Genomic DNA, 22,519 nt, shown 5'->3' with positions numbered 1-22,519 from the left:
TGGGCCCATGGACACATTTGGAAATCATAGGCACCACAGAATACCCAGCTGATGATGCTCAAAATCCTCTCCAAAATGGGCAAAACACTTACACCTACACCAACACAAAATAAAAGACACACATGTACACAAATGAAAGCAAGCCACCCCCAAAAAACAGGTAAATTGTCCCAAACCAAAACACATACTTTCTCCTTTTCTCCCTGCCCACACGACATGTTAGGAGGGTTGTCTAATGTCAGGGACTACAGGTCTACAATGACTAGCAATGACTCTCCTGTGCTTCATCCAGCACCATTTTTTAGCTCTACCTGGAAATGCCATGGATTGAAACAGAGACTTTCTGCATTAACCACCACTGAGTTAATGTTCTTCAACCTAAGACTCATGAGTGGAGTTCTACTCACAGAACAGAGCTTTGCCATCTTTTCCTGGAATAAATAGAGAAATCCTATACATGTCTGGATGAGACGTCCAACTGAGTTGGATGGGACTTACTCCCAGGTACTTGGTATAGGATTCTAGCCTAAGTCTCAAAAGAAAAAAATAAAGCAAATGCTCATGTTCCCAAATACCTTTTTGATTTTTTTTAAAGCTGAAACAAACCTGATGAAAAATATCACTTTATGAAGCTGAGAATGGTACATGTTTTTTTTCTTCTCAGCTTACATCTTCCCCAAACCTGATGCCCTCCAAGTTTGTTTGGACTTCAACTTCCACAGCCTCTGCCCATTATATCCCACAGTGGAGAATGATTGGGGGTTGTGGCCTAAAATGTCTGGAGGTGTGATTGTTGCATGTGTGGTTTTCTGCCAGTGTTTGAGCTGTAGATTAGATACAGTGGTACCTCGGGTTACATACGCTTCAGGTTACATACGCCTCAGGTTACAGACTCCGCTAACCCAGAAATATTACCTCGGGTTAAGAACTTTGCTTCCGGATGAGAACAGAAATTGTGCAGCGGCGGCACAGCGGCAGCAGGAGGCCCCATTATCTAAAGTGGTGCTTCAGGTTAAGAACAGTTTCAGGTTAAGAACAGACCTCCAGAATGAATTAAGTTCTTAACCCGAGGTGCCACTGTACTTGACTTTCTGCTCTCAGGTCTGATATTCATTTGATGTGGATATTGACTGCTTTGCTTCAGCTGACAACTGGATAACTAAGTCAATTTTCAAAATGTGAGAACTCTATATATACTTTGGTAAACAATTGAATTTCTGATGTAATTTTGAATGCACCAGTGGCATAAAATATAGAATTCATACATAGGGATCAATGGCTTGATGTTCATACATTCCATACCTGTAGTGTTATAAAGTATTTGGTATTGAAAATATATTATTAAGTGTTTGCATTGCTTGTGGTCTAAGAATGCAATTAATTTAGAAATTGTCCACACTTTTCTGAGAAAGGCCATGGTCTTGCAATGGAATTGATCAGCAAATCTCTCTCTCTCTCTCTTTGTAGTTTTAAAAGAAGAATCAACTGATTTTGTCATCAGGAAACAATTATTATTATTATTATTATTATTATTTGCCCCCATCCCACTGCTTGTGTATGACTGTCTCAGCAAGTTGGTTCTGGATGACTGTTTCATTTGTAAATCAAACGCGTATGATCAGGAGTTTGGCACTACTATAAAAACAAGTTTGAGAACTGGTGTCTCATTTCAAAATGAGTACAATCTGCTATTAAACCAAAAGTCCACTCATTAGCAAATCTGTTTATTGCCTTGCAACTGATTCTTGAACATTTCAGCTCACACCCTATCAATTCACTTCCAAAGAGTAGGGAGGAAGTGTCCATTTCTTTGCTCCTACAGTGTCCCAGATTGGAATTCTTATGGTTGTATTGTAAATAAAGTGGGCTATCAATCATTAAATTTATGTAGCAGAAATGGTATTTCAAAATGAAGTGTGGAAAGGGATGTTTCTTAGGGACTTTGAATTTTATAAGCATTTTTGGAGTTGCAAAAAATATGGTCTCGGCAATGATTGCAGCAACCAAGAACTCCAAGTTTTTCAGTGCACAAAGCAGGAACAGAATTTACCTGTGTAAAGACAGAATTGACCTGTCTCTTTGATTTCTGTGTTTTTAACAGCTGCATAGCAAGCAAAAATTCAAGAGATAGAGCTTTCTATCAAACAGCAAAGTGATGATGGATGATGGTCTCTCTCCTGATTAAGCGGTTTAATCAATATTTGAAATCTTAGCTTACAGCTCTAGTAAATACCTAATTAACTGTAAGAGGGCTCACATATTCAGCTGGTCTCAAAATTCTGCCCATCTTTTATCAACTGATTGCATAACATGAATGATAGAATAAGTTTCACTTAAGGAAGTATAAGCCAGAGTATAAGCCTGATAGTTTCTGGTTTTATACTTCCTAAACACAACACACTGGCAACTAAACCTAACAGACCACCACCACCACCTAATTAAAAGGAAAGGAAAGTATTACAGTTATGAGGAGATACACATGGCTCTCCTGTGACTTGTGTTGCTGGGGAGATAAGAGTTAGAGAAATTTTTAATATTTCTGGACTGAAAATGCAACTATTCAGGAAAGCAATCATAACATGAGCATAAAAAAATAGGATTAAATGCTGCAGCTCTTGTTGTACTATTATTATGAATGGAAGTAGAGATGCCATATGCTCCACCATATAAATAGTACAAGTAGGTCAAATAAGGGTTTGTTCTAGCTATAGGGGCTTAAATTATTTTCAATAGTCTTGCATAGCTCAAATCACAATATTAAGACATTGCAGTTACTCTGCTAATGGCTTAAGGCAGATGAGCAATCACATTTTAGGGGAAATGGTGTCAAATTCATAGGCAGTGTAGCATGTACTGATATGACATAGCTTACTTTGATGTAATGAAGTTTCGATCCAGCACAGATGATCAGGACAGATAGAGACATTTACATATAATCGAATTCAAATTTAGTCCTAAAAACATGGTGTTAGATTAAGAATGTACATTATATTGCTATGCATTTGGTAAAGCAGAAGGGGTGGAAAGAGACCCACAGAGTTGTACAAATCAATCTTCTGTGCTGTGGTTATACTTAATGATGGGCCAAACTGTAACTTCAAACCATAGTTCTTAACTAAGAAGAAGATAAGTAGTTTTTTAAACAAAGATAAGCACTATAGATAAGAAAAAGCTGATCTGCATGAATCTACACAAGCATAATTAAAACTTCCTGTATTTGGCAAAGTCATTTTAATGTTTATGCATCATCAGATGTAACAGTCTATCACAGTAGGTTATTTGCTTTAAAATGCAAATTGGATTAATCATTTCCTTGTGTACATATTTTTAAGTTCTTTTACATGAATTTTAAAACTCTCACATTCTACTATTACTAGGATATTATGAAACCTTCTGTTTTGTTTAATAAACAGCAATGCTGACCATGTTCACACATTACAATAAGCTACAGCTTATAAGCCATGGTTTATTTAACTAAAGTTAAAGTTGATCATCTAACATTAAGCCACGGTTTATAAACTTTTCTTAACATTAACCATAGCTTAGTATTATGTGTGAACTTGGACCTCTCTTCTTAACTATGGTTAAGGATCTGTCACTGCTCCAAAGCTACTAGTGTAGAACAGGTTAAAATCTAACAGTGGAGGAGAAAGAATCTGTTCTGTGATGTACAAACCATGCTTTGAGTGACTGTGTGTGAGATACCTTGGTTTTAATGATGGTTTATTAACTATAACTTAGCATTAACTATTGCTTAATGTTACATGCAAACGAGAACAATAAGGCACACAATCCATCAAGAGAATAGTTAAGCTCAGAAAGAGATATAAGACTTGGTGAAACAAGTGTATACTCTTCTGAAATGTGTTTTTTAAGGAAAATAAAGTGCTTGCTATATGCTATGGGCTCTTTTGCACATATGGTAAACCTTAACAGCTTAATATTATAAAGGTGAAAGCGGCAACCCAGTGTACAGTTAGGCTGATTGATTCCCATTGACTTAAGAGTGGTTTAAGCAGTATAGCTGTGTACAGGAGAGCAGCCAATGAGACATACATGAATTGAGAGATAAATGCTAACTGAGCTAAGTGGAACGGGGGAATTGTATGGCGTATTAAATGAAATGTGAAATTAGCTTGACAGACACAAACCATACACTGCTTTTTAACACTGCTTTTTAGCTGTTACAATTAACTAAACTTAAATGCTCGCTATAGATTTTATTTTCATCCTAGCTATTCATTTATATATCTGGTAACATGCATCTAATAGTCGCTAACAGTCAGATAATGTCCTTAACAGACAGAACTGTGAGTACAGACTGAAAGGCAGCAAGGAGAAACATGAAAGGGTGTCATTAAATCTTAACTTATTTAATCAATGCGCCAAGTGTGTTTATGGTTTTTTGTTATTTACCCAATGCTGATTTTACCACATGCCTGTACCTTGTGTGTGGATCATATAAGACTAAGCTATCCTGAAGTAGTTTGGTTATCCCGAGGCTCCTATACAGGACATCATTCCACAAAATCACATCTGTTAATATGGCAGGTGTAGAATTAGAACTGTTGACCAACTAGTGGTGATAAAACCAGACAGACTTAATCTATGTATACTGAAATGCATTATCTGGCAAGATAGGAAGGGCTAAGGTCTAACTAACAGCCAGGGTATATCCAGAAAAATGCCAAGCCATGTACCCACACTATGCAACTCCCACGCAAAACGGTCACTGCGTGTATTAATTTTGTTAAATAAAGGTTACATAAATTTTGTTAAATAAGTAAACAAATAAATTATGCATTTATAGGGACATATAATATGGCCTAATATGCAGCCCTATTATTTGATTAGTGATGCTCAAGTACAGCCATTTAAACACACATTGGCTGTATTCCTAATTCATTCTCCCTCCATAATGTGGAATCAACTGACAGGTCTTCCACAGTGCCGCCATTCTCTCATTAATTCTGCACTAGGTATCAAATAGCCCAAGCCAAGTAGTACAAACAAGAAAGGCTACAGGGAGGTTTCTCTTTTTCTCCACTGCACACATTTCAGAGACGATTTAAGAGCAGAGGTGCTTCAGTATTGCCTGCACTGAACAGTCATGTAGCACAGCAGCAATTCCCACAAAATTATGCACAACTGAAACCACACTGTAGCTGTCTCACCTTTCTGTCTTTGTTGTAGTGGAACTCAGGAGGGACTATGTCGCAGGCAGTAACTCTTGGAAAGAGCTGCTACAATGCTGCGTCATGACATTTAGAGTATTAAACCATTAATTTAATTAACATTACCCCTCAATAATGCAGAGAGAACATAGGACTTTCATTTATAAGCTTGTTTACCTTTGCAACAAACTTGTAAGGAAGGTAGATCATGGAAGGCAGGTTAATTCCCATTTTTTTAGATTGGAGGTAGAAGCTGAATGACAAGTGATAGTGGCCACCTAACAGATCTGTACTTGAGCAGGCATTTAAACTCAGGTCTGAGTCCTACATGAGTCAACCAGACAACAAAGGCTCACTCAGCTGATCAGGCAGTTTAGAGAGGACCTGCAAAAAGTGGACACCTGCCTCTCACAATGAGCCTAAGCCTTGGAGATTGGGCTGGAGAGGATGAGAGCAACACACCCAACACATATGCCCAAGATGGCATTTCACTAGCTATGCCATGTTTCTCTCATCAACAGGGACTGAAATAATGAAACAGATTTACAAACCATGTTTTCATAGTAATAATAATCACTAAAGGTTTCTTACGTTTATAAGTGGACATCACAGTGGTGTCCATTTCCAGAAAGTAATTACTAATATTCTAAGCACCAAAGGTATTGCCTGGGCATTTTCGTGATGTGGTTAACAATTCAAATATTAGAATTCTGACTCCTAGATCATTTATTGTCAAAATAAAGACCTGGTCAACAAATAATCGGAACAAACTAATAGAAACCAATTACCGTATTTTTCGCTCTATAACACGCACCTGACCATAACAGGCACATCGTTTTTAGAGGAGGAAAACAAGGGAAAAAACATTCTGAATGAAACAGTGGATGTATCATTTTTGTGCTTCATGCTGTGGCCACAGACATGTGATCTGATGGTGAATTTGGGGTGACCCAATGCAAAAATCCTGAGAATCCCTGTGGATCCATGCTTTGTAACCACGTTTTTGCACCATTGCAGCCCCAGGCAACAGTGGGTGTGTGATTTTTGGGGGGCAGGCTGTAACCATGGACATGCTATGTGATCTGATGGTGAATTTGGGGTGACTGAATGCAAAGATCCTGAGGATCCATGTAGATCCATGCTTTTTAACCACGTTTTTGCACCATTGCAGCCCCAGGCAACAGTGGGTGCGTGGTTTTTGGGGGGCAGGCTGTAGCCATGGACATGTTATGTGATCTGATGGTGAATTTGGGCTGACCCAATGCAAAGATCCTGAGGATCCATGTAGATCCATGCTTTTTAACCACGTTTTTGCACCATTGCAGCCCCAGGCAACAGTGGGTGCGTGATTTTTGGGGGGCAGGCTGTAGCTATGGACATGCTATGTGATCTGATGGTGAATTTGGGCTGACCCAATGCAAAGATCCTTAGGATCCATGTGGATCCATGCTTTTTAACCACATTTTTGCACCATTGCAGCCCCAGGCAACAGTGGGTGCGTGATTTTTGGGGGGCAGGCTGTAGCCATGGACATGCTATGTGATCTGATGGTGAATTTGGGCTGACCCAATGCAAAGATCCTGAGGATCCATGTGGATCCATGCTTTTTAACCACATTTTAAGTGGGGAGGGAAGGAAAAACACAGAAGGGACAAGGAGCAGGAGAGGGGTGTGCAGAGAAGCAGCTGGCTAAGAATGCAGGAGAGGGGTAGGGAGGAAAGGAAGGCAAAAGTTTTCCCTCACCTACCCACCCAAGCCAGCCAGCTCGCTCGCTCTCTCTTTCTCTCTCTCTCTCTCTCTCTCTCTCTCTCTCTCTCTCTCTCCTCCTGCATGTTTTCAGCTTTCCCCTCTGCTTGCCTGGAGGGGAGGGGCTTTCCCTGCTCTTTGTTCCGTTTGAGCAAACACAGCAAGGAAACAGAGGTGGGTGGGCAGTAAGACCCTGAGGCAGAATGCCGGAAAGCAGCCGCTTCCTCTTTTCAAGTTTCCCTTCTAGGAGACGCGCGGTTTGATTTTTGCCTGCTTTTTTTTGCCTCCCCTCGCACCAATTGGCTCCAGGGACCACACATTCGCCCAATAACACGCACAGACATTTCCCCTTCATTTTTAGGGGAAAAAATCTGCGTGTTATAGAAGGAAAAATACGGTATTCAGGACAGCTTTATCAGTAATAGCTCTGAAAAATTTGCAGTGTATGTGTCTTTCCCCCCTTTCTCTTTCGTATGCTATGCATTTTTGTGTTTTTATATTGTAAACAGTCCTATGATCTTCAAAAGGACACAGTAAGAATGGTTCTGAGTTCAGGCTATTGCCAATAGCTATCTAAACTACAGTGAAAAAGATACTAAAGAGGACTGAATCAATGAAGGACAGAGACAATAATAATAAGAGCTTTAAAACCTTTACTGAAGAAATCTGAATAAGGTTAAAGAAAGATGCAGCAATAGCATTGAAGGAACAAAATACGATAAAACACAAGGTTGAATGTATTCCTCACAGATGAAAGTTTTACAAGACTAAGTTGAATAAAAATTGAATAAAGTCCATATGAATAAATCCTAACAGATAGCTCCTTAATCAGAGAAATGGGTGTTTGTACCCACTTATGAAGGCAAACAAAGGACTGCACTCTGCATAGACCTGTGGCCATTAGATAAATGAAGACATTACTTCAACATTTCAGTATTTTCTAAGTTTGTCTCCTCACCTTCCTGGAGAAAGAACATGTAACTTTTCTTATGAATAAAAACACACAAATTCCCCATATCCAAAACCAATTAGGCAAAATAAACAAAGGAGGCCAACAAGTTGAAATGACAGACTGAACAGATGGGTGGGGCATAAAACAACAACAACAACCATATCATGAACCCAAATAATACCATCATCCAACCAAGACCTGCACTCTCATTTCATGCCAGTGCTTTAATATTTGCCCCGGTGATAAACTTCACAGAGCATTCCTGGTCAAAAATTCACGAGAGGTTGAAACACTATTTATTTTCTAACCTGTCACTTCGTGCTCGTAGCATTTACACAGTAGAAACATTCATTCCAATATCCCTATTCAGACATCTACTGATGGGATGGATACTGATGGAGCCCTCCTGGGAGGTGTGGGGAACTAAGTTCTGTTTAGTTCCGGCTTAAAAAAAGGTCCTGCTCAGAATTCTGGAAAATCAGAGTTCATGGAAAATCACATGAGAAATCTCCATGAGTACAAAAGGCTTCCCCCATTGCAGACAGACGTCTTTGAAAACATGGAGGGCAACAGAGCCAGGACTAAGCCAGCATGCTTCTATCTGCTCTCCTGCCCACAGGTATTTGTTTAACCAGGAAAGGCAATGCCTGAATTGACATAATGAAGGCACAGGTTACCAGATTAGCATGTACCGTATGTGCAGTCCTTGGCCCCATATTGTTTCTGAGATTTGGGGGTGTGGCCATGCTCCTGTCTCCACCTGTTTTGGTTTCCAACGACTCCATACAAACATGTCCACAATATGGCAACTGATAGCACTTCTTAGCTCTAACAATGAGGCAACAGCTATATTTAGATTATTTGTTTTGGTTAAGTTAGTACGTGGAAGAAAACCAAAAACATGGTAAACTGCCTAACCACTTTCTAACAAGGTGCTTTTCTGTGCTACTAAGAGCAATGAAGCTTATGAACTCTGACATGCAAAAATTTCAGCTTCTAACAAGGAAACTTCAGTGGGATGTGTTGCTTAGCATCTGCCAGAGCAAACTAAGTTGAAAATAACATACCCATTCCTTTGGGGAAATCGCCTTGACCCTCATCAGCTAAGCTTCTCAAATGTCTGAATTAAAGTAGCAGTGCTATATGAACACTTTAACCTCCTTGAATATCAGAGGATAGGGTAGTTTTACAATGAACATGAAAGCGAATTTTGCTGAGAAACTGTTTCTGTATAGACAGCTCTCCTGTGAGATATTTTGCCCCTTTTGCCAACAGTGGGGGATGACTCAGAACTTACAAAAACAAGGGATGTTAACACGGACATGAATATCTATATCTCTATGTTTTAATGTATTTGTAGCCCTGCAGTGAAGCAGTGCAAAACAGGCTGTTTCAGGCAATACTTTGTAAAGGTCAGCAGATAATGAATTCGTCAGTTTGGGGAATGCCTCTTCTACAAGTGATGTGGCAATTCAAGCAAGTGTCCAAAGCAGGAGATGTTTCCTCTAAAGACGGTATCCACTGTGACACATGCAGGCATTTATCATGCTGCACAAATATTGCACTGCCTTATTGGTACAGCAAGTTAGTGTAGATGAATACCAGCCAGGAAAACTGCCAATAATAATACTGTAATAATAATAATAATAATAATAATAATAATAATAATAATAATAATTTTTATTTATATCCCGCCCTCCCCAGCCGAAGCCGGGCTCAGGGCGGCTAACAACAATAAAACAGTACAAAAGTACAGCACAAGCAACACTCTAAAATCATTCATTATAAAATTAATAATGCTGAATGCATAGGCAAAAATCCCTTTAAATAAGATGCCAGGCTACATTGAATCCTAGATGGAATTATATGCCTACTGAAACATTCAACCTCCTCATTTATAACATGGTAGTTATCACTATCAAACACAAACATACTGTATTAGGTTACTTACAGTGGAAACAGCATGTTCCAGTGGAAGTAAACGTTAGGGCAGATTTTACGGGTCTTTATACCACTTCTCACCCAGTAAACCAATCCTAAGAGAGTTACCGGTAATTCCCATGGCTTCATGTCACATTAAACTAGAACAAATTGGGAGGAGCTGCAGTAAGTCTCACTCTGCTTCTATCACATGAATGGAATGAGAACTTCAAGATCTGCTTTCAGTTTCTTTGCATGTTGGTCTGCCTGGATCAGAGCACACCAAGACTCATGTAAGATTAGCAGAATAAAATTTCTGCTCTTTTTAAAAAATTAAAAAAACAAACAAACGTGTGTGTATGCACTTTTGAAAGTTCGAATGAATCTAAAATCCAAATGGATTTTTTTAAAAATGTGTTTTGTGAAACTACCAGCATCACCCTGTGGGCTATTTATAGGATGCTTTGCTAATCTAAGCCAATACTTGGCTGGTGAAAAGCAAATGACTCATTAACTATCACAGTGGCAAAATATCCTCCAAGGAAATAGAATTGGATAATCCATTAGTAACTCCAGCCAGCTGTCCAGGATAAAAAGGTTACAGGAAGCAAAGGTAGGTGTGCTTTTTCAATTCTCAGAGTCTGAGCCAGTGAGTTCTTGCAATTTAGTAGGAAAACTGATGTTCTCCTGGGAGCAGGAAGCAGAGTGAGCAGCCCACTGCTGAATCCCAATTACCACACCTCCCAGTTCTTTGCTCTCTCACTTTTCTACACGCCTTCCTTTAAAAAACTTTGCAGTCCTAGTCTTTGCCTGCAGATGTCAGCAACTGTGTTCTTCAGGAGCTCACATGCTAGCTACCTTTACTGAAACAATCCAAGTGTAAATAGGAAATTGGGTCAAACTCCACACAACTTCTGATTGGGATTTCTCTATTTTTTTAATGAACAGCAGTCACAGGGTCCCTGATCTGAATCAAGGTCATGAAGCTGGAAGGTGGGTGTTAATCCACATTCTGTTTTCCACCCCCAAAACCACCTGTATTCAACAAGCAATTTGTTGCAACGTACGCTGAAGGAGAGAAAAAAAGAACCAGTTCAGGGAAATAAATTTGCACTCCAGAACTGCCCAATGTGATTTACGTTGATCTGGCAACAGCTGTAAGTTATTCAGGAAAGGGACCTTCACTTATATCAAACGTTAGCTATTCTCAGAGTAGACCTACTGAAATTAATAGACATGGATAAGGTGCATTGATTTCAATGGGTCTACTTTGAGTAGATATGGGACGCAGGTGGCGCTGTGGGTTAAAGCCTCAGCGCCTAGGGCTTGCCGATTGAAAGGTCGGCGGTTCGAATCCCTGCGGCGGGGTGCGCTCCCGCTGCTCGGTCCCAGCGCCTGCCAACCTAGCAGTTCGAAAGCACCTCCGGGTGCAAGTAGATAAATAGGGACCGCTTACCAGCGGGAAGGTAAACGGCGTTTCCGTGTGCGGCTCTGGCCAGAGCAGCGATGTCACGCTGGCCACGTGACCCGGAAGTGTCTCCGGACAGCGCTGGCCCCTGGCCTCTTAAGTGAGATGGGCGCACAACCCCAGAGTCTGTCAAGACTGGCCCGTACGGGCAGGGGTACCTTTACCTTTACCTTACTTTGAGTAGAGCTTTGTGGGATACAACACCTTGCGAATAAGCTTCATTGAACTAAATTGGATTTACATCTGCCTATAAACACATAGGATTGTTGCTTTGGGTGCTTTCTAGGGAAATGTACATTTTGGAAACATCGGGGGATTTGTTATGTTCAGAACCTGAGGGCCCAAAGTAATAATTAAAAGTAGATATTTTACTGCAGAACAAGGACATCAGTTCAGAAAGAATTAAAGGCTCTTGACTTTCATTACAGACTGTAACAGTGGCCTTTCCAAATTTGAGGGATTCATCGCAGAATATGTTGATAGTGTATTTTGGATATAAAACCCTCCTCTACGAGAGGAAAATTACTAGCAATGCTGTGCCAGTTTTAATATCAGCTTATGGACCTTAGGGAAAGCTATGCAAAATAATGCTGAAATAGCAGCACATAAAACTTTAAGTTACTGGCGAAAATATTGTAGAATGAGAACCTTTCTTACCATCTACGATTTAATGGCAGTCTCCTCAAATGAGCTATAACATCCTTCCACAATAAATCAGCTTCTAAGAATATAGCACAGATATCAGCTTTCTTAGAACAGAAGTAATGTAAAATGATTGATTACACCATTTGACCTAAAGTTAGCCAGAACGTTACAAAAATAACAATCAAGTAATCAACACTAGTGTCATGCTTTTAGCTTAAATAACCATGACTGTAATAGTCCATAACTGCATTTTTTTTCTTCAAAGACGTGCAAAAGCTTAATGATTTGCTCATTTCTGAGTTAAAAATGATGGCAGGAATGTACTCAGATAGGAATAAGTAACCTGAAACTACTATGGGATGAAATACTGCAAATAATGAAAAAGCAGTACTTCAGTTTAGAGTCTGGTGTGATATATGTGGGCCTTGCTGCTAACTTTCCTGTCTTGCTGTATTCTCACCAACTACTTATATGGTAGATGTGCCAAGAGAAAAATATCCTGAACAGCAACCAGCAAAGGTATTGCTTTAACAGCAATCCATATCCACCTTGAGAATAATCACCAATGTTATCCAGTTTCACGGTGCCCTAAAATGGAAGCAGCAAGAGGGAAGCCACAATGTTGGTGTCAGAAATCCATGATGAGAGATATCCAACTACATCGTACTCAGGCTAGACCCACTGGAATCAATACTTAAGTGGATCTACTGGATAGCACCATTATTCGACATACTTCAAATAAATTTTAATTTCTATTTTGCAGCAACTCCCTTAGCACAATTTCCAACATTTTAGGCAAAGTTCAAAACTAGGATGATTTTTTTTCTTGACAGCTAAGCAACCATCTACAACAATATGGGCAGATAACAATTTTGCTCTTTTATTTAATAATCAATGCTCCGTTGCAGAGGAAAAGTCACATTTTTAAAGGCTACTGCATTTCAAGCAGATATGCACCTTCTTCAACACCAATCCTCAAGTCAAAAGGAGGAAGAAAATAGCTGCTTTACTACAGAAATTTCCTAAACCAGAAAATGTTGCTTTTGAGCACCAAACAATTGTAAGCAAAGTCTGTGAAATCTTATCTTGTTGGTGCCATGAGAGATGTCTTGGCAGGGCCTCCTGAGCCTGCAATGCTCACAACTTAATGGTCTATCTATTTAGGGATTTATATAGCACTTCAATTTGTCAAGTGCTTTATATCATAAGTCATAACATCCCTATTGCAGATAGTGAGTAGAGGATGACAAACTGTGGCTTTGCCAGGGCCACTCAGTAAATCAATATGTGCACCGGGATGGTTTCCAAAGGTCTACACACCAGGTAATGGCTGATTAAATAAAAAGACTGCCTTCTCATTTCCTAATTTAAAAACAATCTAACTGCACATGCATACCATTTCTAGGCAAAATATGTGCAATCATACAATAAGGGACACTAAAAAAGCATTTGAGGAGCACATTGCTAAAATCAAGAAGGCTAACTGTGGCAAGCTCCCTTAGTAAAGGAGGGAGCGAGGTTACGTTACTGGGCCTGAATGGTTTAAATTTAAGACAATCCCTATCAGAAACAAATCTAAATTAAGAGATTCTGTGCCTGTGGAACTGTTTACTACAATTCAGCAACAAGGACTCTTATTGTTGTGGGTGTCCTATGACCATTTATTTCCTGAACTGGGGGAAAAATAAAGATGAGGGCATGATGGGAACAAAACTGTAAAGTACTCACTCTATGAGGGACAAAGCTTAGTGGTTTTGCTAGTACAGTACTTAGTTATACAGATGCAATTAAGAACTTTACTTATTTCTAATAAATCAAATTCTTGCTAAAAAAACCCCTATCTCTAGCCCCATTCAAGGATCTCTTCCTTTCCTGAGTTAAATCTAACAAACCTCTAACCTCCCAGCTGCTTCTCTAACCAGGCACCATTGGCCCTTTAAACTGTCAAATTCTACCTTTTTACTCTCTACCCATTCCTGATTTGTTGTTTTACCACTCTGCCATGATTGGCTACAGGGTCTCCAGGAGGATGACCCCCAGGTCTGTCCATCACATCACCTACTGGCTAGGGAAGCAGCTGGAACTCTGGATGATAAGGGACTCAGCTATGTGCTAGAGGAGGATACTATAGAGAGCAGAAAAACTGAATGAATTCTGTCTTCTCAGTACAAGTTAAAGGGCAAATCCCTGTGCCTCAGCTTTCAACATAATTTCTGACATCAAAATATAAAAATAAAGCCAAAACCTCCCTGCACATTCTACCACCCCTTTTATCACCCATTTATTACCATTCCCTCCCATTTCTTTATCAACTTTCCACTTAATCTAATGTAATATTATGGAAAAGAACAAAAGACCATGTTTAAGAAGTATGCATCGCAGTTCTGGAACTGATATTGCCCATATTATGTTACATGCCAAAAGCATTGTTAAGAGGAAATGAGGAGGCACAAAAGATCCTGCTCCAGAATGATGTCACTAAAGGCTAATTTCTCAACGTAGATGCCAATGCTACTTCCTCGTGTTTGAAGCTCCAGCGTGTATTTGTGCCCATGGCCTTTCACTTGAGCAAGGAAGAAGGCATGAAGGGCACTAGACCTCTGGTAGGATCTAGTACTTGCTCTGGATAGTTGGCATCAAGTGAAACCCAGGAAGCCAATTATTTAGTATTATTCAATCCAATCATCCATTCCCTTTGCTTCCCACAATTCTAGAGATAAGCATTAAGAAGTTCTTTAACAGAGAACTTGAGTACAAAAATGACCATGAATAATAGGCTAACCATAGCAGTACCACCACCACCAAATATTCCTAATTTTTCTGGTCACATGGATTTAAAGAAGCATTTCCTATTGATAATACAGTGGTACCTCGGTTCTTGAATGTAATCCGTTCAAGTACTGAAACGTTCGAAAACTGAACACTGAAAGTGGAAGCCTCAAAACGGAAGCCACGTTTCCTGTTCGACTTTGGAGGCACGTTCAAAAGCAGAGACATTTACTTCCGGGTTTTCGTTGTTCAAGTTCCAAAATGTTCGACTATGGAGGCATTTGAAAACCGAGGTACCACTGTACCTTTTTTCCCCATTTTTTTTTTATTAGTTTTCCAATTTATAACAAACAAAAAACATCAAAAGCAAGCAAACAAACATTTATCCTTGCTATAATGATTCCACTTTTGTTAACATTGTTAAATGACTTCCTCGAATCCCCCTAGCTGAGTTTCCATATACTCCATTATAGCAGTTTTCCAAAACTATTTTCACATAAAATTTACTTAGTCAATTTACATCTTTCTTTACCACCATACCTTCAACAAGAAAAATTAAACTATATAATGCATTACCAAGTACAGTGGTACCTCTGGATGCGAACAGGATCCGTTCCGGAGCCCCATTTGCATCTTGAGCAGAACACAACCCGTGTCTGTGCATGTCGCCGCTTCTGCGCATGCACGTGATGTCATTTTGAGCGTCTGCGCATGCGGCGAAACCCCAAAGTAACCCGTTCTGTTGCTTCCAGGTTGCCGGAACGCAACCTGAAAACGCTCAACCTGAAGCTACTTCAACCCGAGTTATGACTGTATGTCATTTTGGATCTCTGAAGTTCAGTTGATCTTAAATGACAAGCAGCTCTGGAGCAGTTTTGAATTGTGCTGCCAGATTCTCTTTGGTGACCAGGAGATAGCAAATAAAAAGTAAACTTGGTGCAGAAGCTTATGCATGGCATGTTTTTCTCCAGCTGCTTTAAAGACTTCAATGGCCAATTCAATCAGTTAACAGCTAGCAAATCTGACTACAAGGGATTTCATTGGAAACAACCAGAAGATATTGGAACACATCTATCACAAACCCTGGGAGAGTAACACACAGATTTCTGTTATCTGAAGCAACAACATGCACGGCTGCACTTGCATGCTCTGCTGACATCAATAAGGCTGGTACATAAACGAAGATGTTTTGGCATAATAAAGCAGTGCATAAATGAAAGTGGCTATTGTTCGACAACACGTATTCTAATTTAGCTCTTTAAGAAACACTGGCAAAATCAATGTTTGCTAAATGGGAAAGAACAAAATCAGCAGAGAAAGGAATTAAATTTTCAGCCTTTTAAATCAATATCTGGAAGAAGTAAGACACGAACTGGAGGCAGTATCCTCATGCACTAAAGCACCACAGATTAAAGCCAGGAAAGAAATAATTATATAGGAAATATTTCTTCCAAGGTAAATTGCAGTTTTGAAACAAGAGATACTACATGCAAGTAGCTAGAAATCTGGGAAATCTAGGCTTAAGACCCATCAGATCAATTTATAAAAGCTTTTATTTGGTTCAGATTTTGATAATTTCATGTAAATGGCTATATTTACAACTATCACTGAAACCCAGATGGATTGCCTCAGCCACTGCAGATTTTTAGGCATAACACATTAGAAGAATTCATTAGTATAATGATCTGAAATGAGCTGAGCCACCCATTCAAATCAAAACACAAAGACTTACCTCCAATAATTTTAGACTGGCAATTAATAAATTCTGGCTTTTTGTCTGTAAGGTACCGCTGACAGGTATGATGGAGAATTTGAAAGAATGTACATTTTTCAGAGGCTGTGCTTGCTACCCATTGGTCAAAAGCATTTTCAAATAGTAAATCAAATTCTGGGGAATCCTAGAAGGAATAATATTAGAATTACAGGAGAAATGATATATTTTTTAAAAAAACCCAAAGAAAATGTTAAAGAAAATGTACACTGATTTTATATAGCCCAACTTCTTGCAACTTTTGAAAATGTATGTCATGTATGCAATTCCATATTATAATGTAGAATATCATGACTAGAACTACTACAAAAGTCATCAAAATTGCTAAAGGAAATTCAGCAACAGATGTCATGAGGTTGTTTAACCTGGCTAACTCCACTCCCATTTAATATGAAGAGTCAAACACCAGTTCACATCTACAGTTAAGCCATATTTTGAAAAAAAACAACAAACCCCTGATTAAACCACAGTTTAACAATAAAATGGTATATAAATTGTATGGAATAAAAATAATGCTCACAAGTGCTTTGCTCTTTCCCTACTCTTGATTGTGATGTACAGTGGAACCTTGGGTTGCGAACGTTATCCGTGCGGGAGGCACGTTCTCAACTCGCAGTGTCACGTCTGCGCATATGCGGGTCGCGATTTGGCGCTCCTTCGCATGCACCAAAACCCGGAAGTAACCCGTTCCGGTACTTCCGGGTTCGGTGTGGTGCGCAACCCGAAAACACGTAACCTGAAGTGTCTGTAACCCGAGGTACCACTGTACAGGGGGTGAAATGAGCCAGAGTTTGATTTAGAGTGTAAACCTGACTTGTCGTTTGTTTTCTCCAAACAAGTCATGAATGCTAAAGCCAAGAACGAACCTTAGCCAGAAGCAAACCAGGATTCCAGGATCACACATCAAGGCAAATAAAATTGTTGTTTCTTTCCTCCTTCCCTCACATGGCACTGTCAGCCATGGAGGAAAGAAAAACAATTACAGTGGTGCCTCGCAAGACGGAAAACCCGCTAGACGAAAGGGTTTTCCGTTTTGGAGGTGCTTCGCAAAACAAATTTCCCTATGGGCTTGCTTCGCAAGACGAAATGTCTTGCGAGTTTTTCCGACTTTTTTTCCCTTTCCCCCCCTTTTTCTAAGCCGCTAAGCCGCTTATCTGCTTATCCGCTAAGCTGATAAGCTGCTAAAAGCCGCTAAAAGCCGCTAATAACGCTAATCCGCTAAGACGTCAATGGGCTTGCTTCGCAAGACAAAAAAAACGCTAGACGAAGAGAATCGCAGAACGGATTCTTTTCGTCTTGCGAGGCACCACTGTAATTCTAAATCAGAGGTACCCAATGTGGTGCCTTCTAGATGTTACTGGAGTACAATTCCTGTCAGCCCCAGCGAGCATGGCCAATGGCAAGGGATGATGGGGACTGAAATCCGACAACACCTGGAGGGTACAACATTGACTATTCCTGTTTTGAACTGTGGTTGAATGCTGCATGCAATCTAGGTCACTGAATCAATCTGGTTCTGAGATGGCCATTTGTCAAGCTACAGTAGCGTGATCCATCATCAGGTGCCACACTGGGCCAGTGCTGCTTTGAAGCAGCAGGTAGATGGTCCTATCTGTGCCTCTAGCATGCTATCAGCAGGATCATCACTCTCTAGTACGCATGGAGTCAGACATCATTTTGTCTCCCATGTACAGTGGTACCTTGGTTTGCATACGTCTTGGTTTGCATACGTTTTGGATTACAAACATGTCAAACCCGGAAGTGCGTGTCCTGGTTTGCAACCTTTTTTGGGATTACAAACAAAAAATTTTTGGAGGCCCCATTGGCGAAAGTGCACCTTGGGTTACAACCTTTTTTGGTTTACAAACGGACCTCCAGAACGGATTATGGTTGTAAACCAAGGTACCACTGTACAAAGAAAAGAGACAGCAGGAAGAATGAGGGTTAAAAATGGTACACCTTGCTGAAATCTATAGTTTTTAATTATTTTGGACTGCTTCTAGCATTATTTACCATAAAGATATATGTTTAGTTAAGAGGACAAGTTTTCTTGCCTGGATATATGAATTAAATTCCCAATGCAACACTGGGGCAAAATAGTGGTTCAGATTATTAGCAGCAGCAGAAGTTAGCAGCAGCAGAGAACATGAAAGCCTACAAGGTAAGGATAAGTTCATTCACACACACTGGGATTCCAAACACTTCTTTTTCCTAAAATAGCAGAGGTGAACCTAAGGTCCTAAACGGCTGCACTTAAAAAGCATCCAAGACAAGACATGGTTTTCTTTTTTAAAAAAAATCAAATGGGTGAATTTTTCTTTTGGAAAACAGGGAGAATAAAAGATATGAAGCATCACACAAACAGAATATCACTAAATGGGAACGAGTCACTACTCACCTTATGAGGGTCTATTCCGTTAACCTGGCGAAGTTGTTCAAGCGTCCACTGCGACCTTCGGACAAAAGATGTGGAACCTCCAAACTGTTTGACTTTTGTAATAGATGCCTGTGCAGGTTTCTTGTTTGTCACTGTACACATAACACAAAGAAATCCATGTTTAAGCATACAGAAGGGTTTCTATCACTGCAAACAAGCTTGTTTACAGACCTGACAGTTTCCAATAAATCATGACAAGCGTGCCTCAACATATTTAAACCTAGATTCCTGTTCCTCACACCCCTGTTGCAAGAATGACCTCAACCTATTTTAGGCAACTTCAAAATAAAGTAACCAGAGTCCTGGCCGCTGAACAGCAAGCAGTGTGGTTATTCTCCTACAAAAAGCCTAATCCTACTTCCAGCAGAGACTTCTTCAACCTGGTGCCCTCCTGATGTTTGGACTATAACTCCCATCACCCGCAGCCAGGGTACCACACTACCTGCACTAGACTTGAGTTTGTGGGTGTATTGCAAGTACAAAATCCAGTTTGCTCACACTGCTCTGATGCATCAGAGAAGGCCCCAACAACCCGATGCATTTACCATGACTGGATCCAAAGAGGTTTGAGACTGTTCACGAGTATTTTTGCACATGGAAGAGGATATTTCAAATGCGTACTTTTGTTTCTTCAGCAACAAACAGCTTTTCAAATAAGGAAATGTTGCTTTCGACACTTATACTGAAATGTATATTCATGCAAAAGGTGTGTGTGTGTGGTGCATGCATTATTTTTATTTTTTGTTGTTTCATTTCTCACAGGGAATGGCATTGTCAAAAAGGAGTATAAACCTTTTAATGTCTTAAGAAAAGTAGTATATACAGCACTTACAGATAAGATGAAAGGCTCACAATTTTAATGACAATATAATGAATATACTGCTGCAGTTTCTTCAAAATAATTTTGAATGTTCTTGTCCCATGTGATATTTTATTTTGCAATTGCTGGCTAATTCAATTCATCTTTGACCTTGAGATATACATGGGCCTGAGGTTCCCACATCCCTCCTTTAGAGGTTGGATTTATTGCATGTCTCCCTGGCTATGTAGTCTGATTTTTAATTCTGATTTATGGTGCAGTTTTTTTTTAAAGAAAAAAATAAAACATTTGTGGCTGGCTTTTATTGGTTGGTTTCCAATGAGTAATTCTGTTATTGCAAGGATTTCCATTTGTGTAAAGGAGTTTGCATTCTCTCTCCTCTCCCCATGGGTCTCCCAGGCCTTCTCTAAATCTGCTCCAGAGGGTTGGCGGGAACCCCAGAATGCATTTAGGGGGCATGCAGGGAGAGGAAAGAGGGGATTGTTCTGTTGCACAGCTAGAAATCCTTTTGCTAATGGAACTACTTTGATGGATACTGCCCATTGCTTGACCTTTTCTGCATGAAGCTGTTGTTTTTTTAAGCTGCCTTGTATAAATGAGGAAAGGCAGTGCAGAAAACTGAGTCTACTTCATTATGACTCAATGATCATGATCTGTTTTCTTCAGGAAAATCATGTATATTTTGAAGAACCCTTTACAAGCCATTTGCTTAATAAACATAAAACAAAACAATATGATAGTGACCTGGTCTATCAACATATTATGCTCCAGAAGAGTACTTGGGTGTAATTTGATTTACATACACTTTCCTCACTGAATCTAAAATATTATGCACCAATTTAATTTGTCTGTAGGGTGGATTAGTACTTGATTAAATCCTTTATTATCTATCCTACTAAATGCCATTAAATTGCTGGACTGTTTGAATGGCTATGCTTTTAGTACTGATATGAAACAGCTTGATTATTTAATGTTGCTGGACTTTCACTATACTCCTGTTAGGTACTCGTTTTCTCGATATACAAATATTTCCCCCGTGCATGTAATAGCAACAGAAATACTGCAATTGACTTACTGTGCTTTTTGTTTTCATATGTTATGTTTCAAAGCAGCACATGAACATCTTTGCATGCAAATCGATTTTAATTATTATTTTTAGAACAAACCCTGTAAGAATACCAGTAGCACACTAAAATAATAGTCATACTTTAAAGTATGCTAGTTTTTAAATACACTCAAAATCCCAAGTCTCTATTCTTTGATCAAAGTATGCTTATCAAAGCAATTTAAATGCAGGTCAGTAATAAGGCACTGAGTAATCACCATTTTACTGCTCCAACATCAATCAGATAAGAGGGATTAGGTCTATATTAATTATTTGGTAGAACAAAAAAGTTTATGCACATTAGAAGCTGGCTTCAGATTGGTATCAGGTTATTAAAAAAAATGTCTTTGCTGGTGCAGCTGAGTAGGAACTGAAGATTGCAATCTCACTAGACATTTTGTCCTTCTGATATGGTTATCAGATTACTTTGTTCCATTTAACAGATAGCTATCTTTGTCAGTTGTATTGCTTTCTATTTATCAAGAATAATTTATACAAAACTATATTGCTGGATATCTATTTCTGGAAGTAGATAGCCAGCAGTGAACAGCCAAGCGTAACTCCATATTTGGGATTATCTTCTAAATGAATTAATAAAGAAAAATGAAAACATGCTCAAGATTGAAATCAATCAGTAGGGGTGATCATATTCATTATTCAGTGGGTAGGACATGCCTGCAAGAAATCAGGGTCCTACATGTTTGCATGTATTAAGAGAGAATATAAACTGCTTGAAGTGTACAATTCTGAAAGTTTCTTCCCAGAACACTTGTAACAGCTAGACATCATCAGCGGTTTAAACACAAGGTTAGGTTTTATTAACACACAAGTAATTGGATCTTCATATTGAGCAGAAGAAATATATTTTAGACTGATTTAACACTGCCTGATTTGGGCAAGAAATGAGAAAAGACACTTTCCCAAAGGCACTGGAGGAGCTTTTCACCGTTCTTAAGAAGTTCAATATATTGTCATGTTCAGAAACCATCCCTGAAATCAGGATGAAAGAAAGTGTTCTTTGGGAATGACTTGGATTATCTTCTCTGATGCTTAGTTGCTGCCCCAATGTATCTCAGGTGCGTAGCAAGCCTTGCTCAACTTATGAATCTGTCGTGAGATGGGCAGAAACTACACAGATGGGATTTACCCATCAGCAAAAGCCCTGTGCAAGGACTTCTGCTTGTGCAACAGAGATTTCCCTCCCTCTTCTCTGCCCTGCACCTCCCCCAAATTGGCTCAGGTGACGGGGACAGGTTCAGGAGAAGCCTTCCAGAATAGCAAGATTGGGGGGGGGGGGGAGGAGTAAGAGGAGAGATCATTCGACCTGGCAAATCAAAAAGCTTGCGCTGACAGAACAATCGCCTGACAGACTTTATTCCCACAGTGAAGCCAATTAAAATAAACAAACACACCTGGAAGTGCTTCATATTCTTATTTTTATCTACAGGTTTCTTAATATATTTCTAAAGCTTTAGCAATGTATCATATACCAAATTTGACATTCTCACTTTTAAAATGAAGCAGAAATTGTGGCTGATATCCAAATATACTTTCATTAAATTTATATAATTTTAATAAAATTAATACTAAATTTTACCTTGACAAAAGGTAAAGAGCTACTTTTGATGCCATCCAACAACTTGGATTTTTGACTTTTATTAGCAGCCTCCCTGTTACATATCACAAACTATTTTTCAGTTTGCGGAGTAGCT

The 22,519-nt window shown here is 39.4% G+C and overlaps 1 protein-coding gene across 2 annotated transcripts in view; it reads right to left on the bottom strand.

Annotated features, from left to right (window-relative positions):
* Positions 1 to 22,519, bottom strand: part of STXBP6 (syntaxin binding protein 6) — a 97,120-nt gene that overhangs the window by 9,068 nt on the left and 65,533 nt on the right. For both annotated transcript variants that reach the window (XM_079955573.1, XM_079955574.1), the window contains exons 3-4: positions 18,844 to 18,974; positions 16,407 to 16,572 (exon numbers count right to left, since the gene is read on the bottom strand). In XM_079955573.1, coding sequence (XP_079811699.1) covers positions 16,407 to 16,572; positions 18,844 to 18,974 — 297 coding nt within the window. The remainder of the gene's footprint in view (positions 1 to 16,406; positions 16,573 to 18,843; positions 18,975 to 22,519) is intronic.

This window comes from Podarcis cretensis (genome assembly GCF_951804945.1).
Source record: "Podarcis cretensis genome assembly, chromosome: 1".
Lineage (NCBI taxonomy): Eukaryota > Metazoa > Chordata > Lepidosauria > Squamata > Lacertidae > Podarcis > Podarcis cretensis.
Note: the sequence above shows the minus strand (reverse complement) of the source record. Positions and strands in the feature narration are given on the sequence as shown.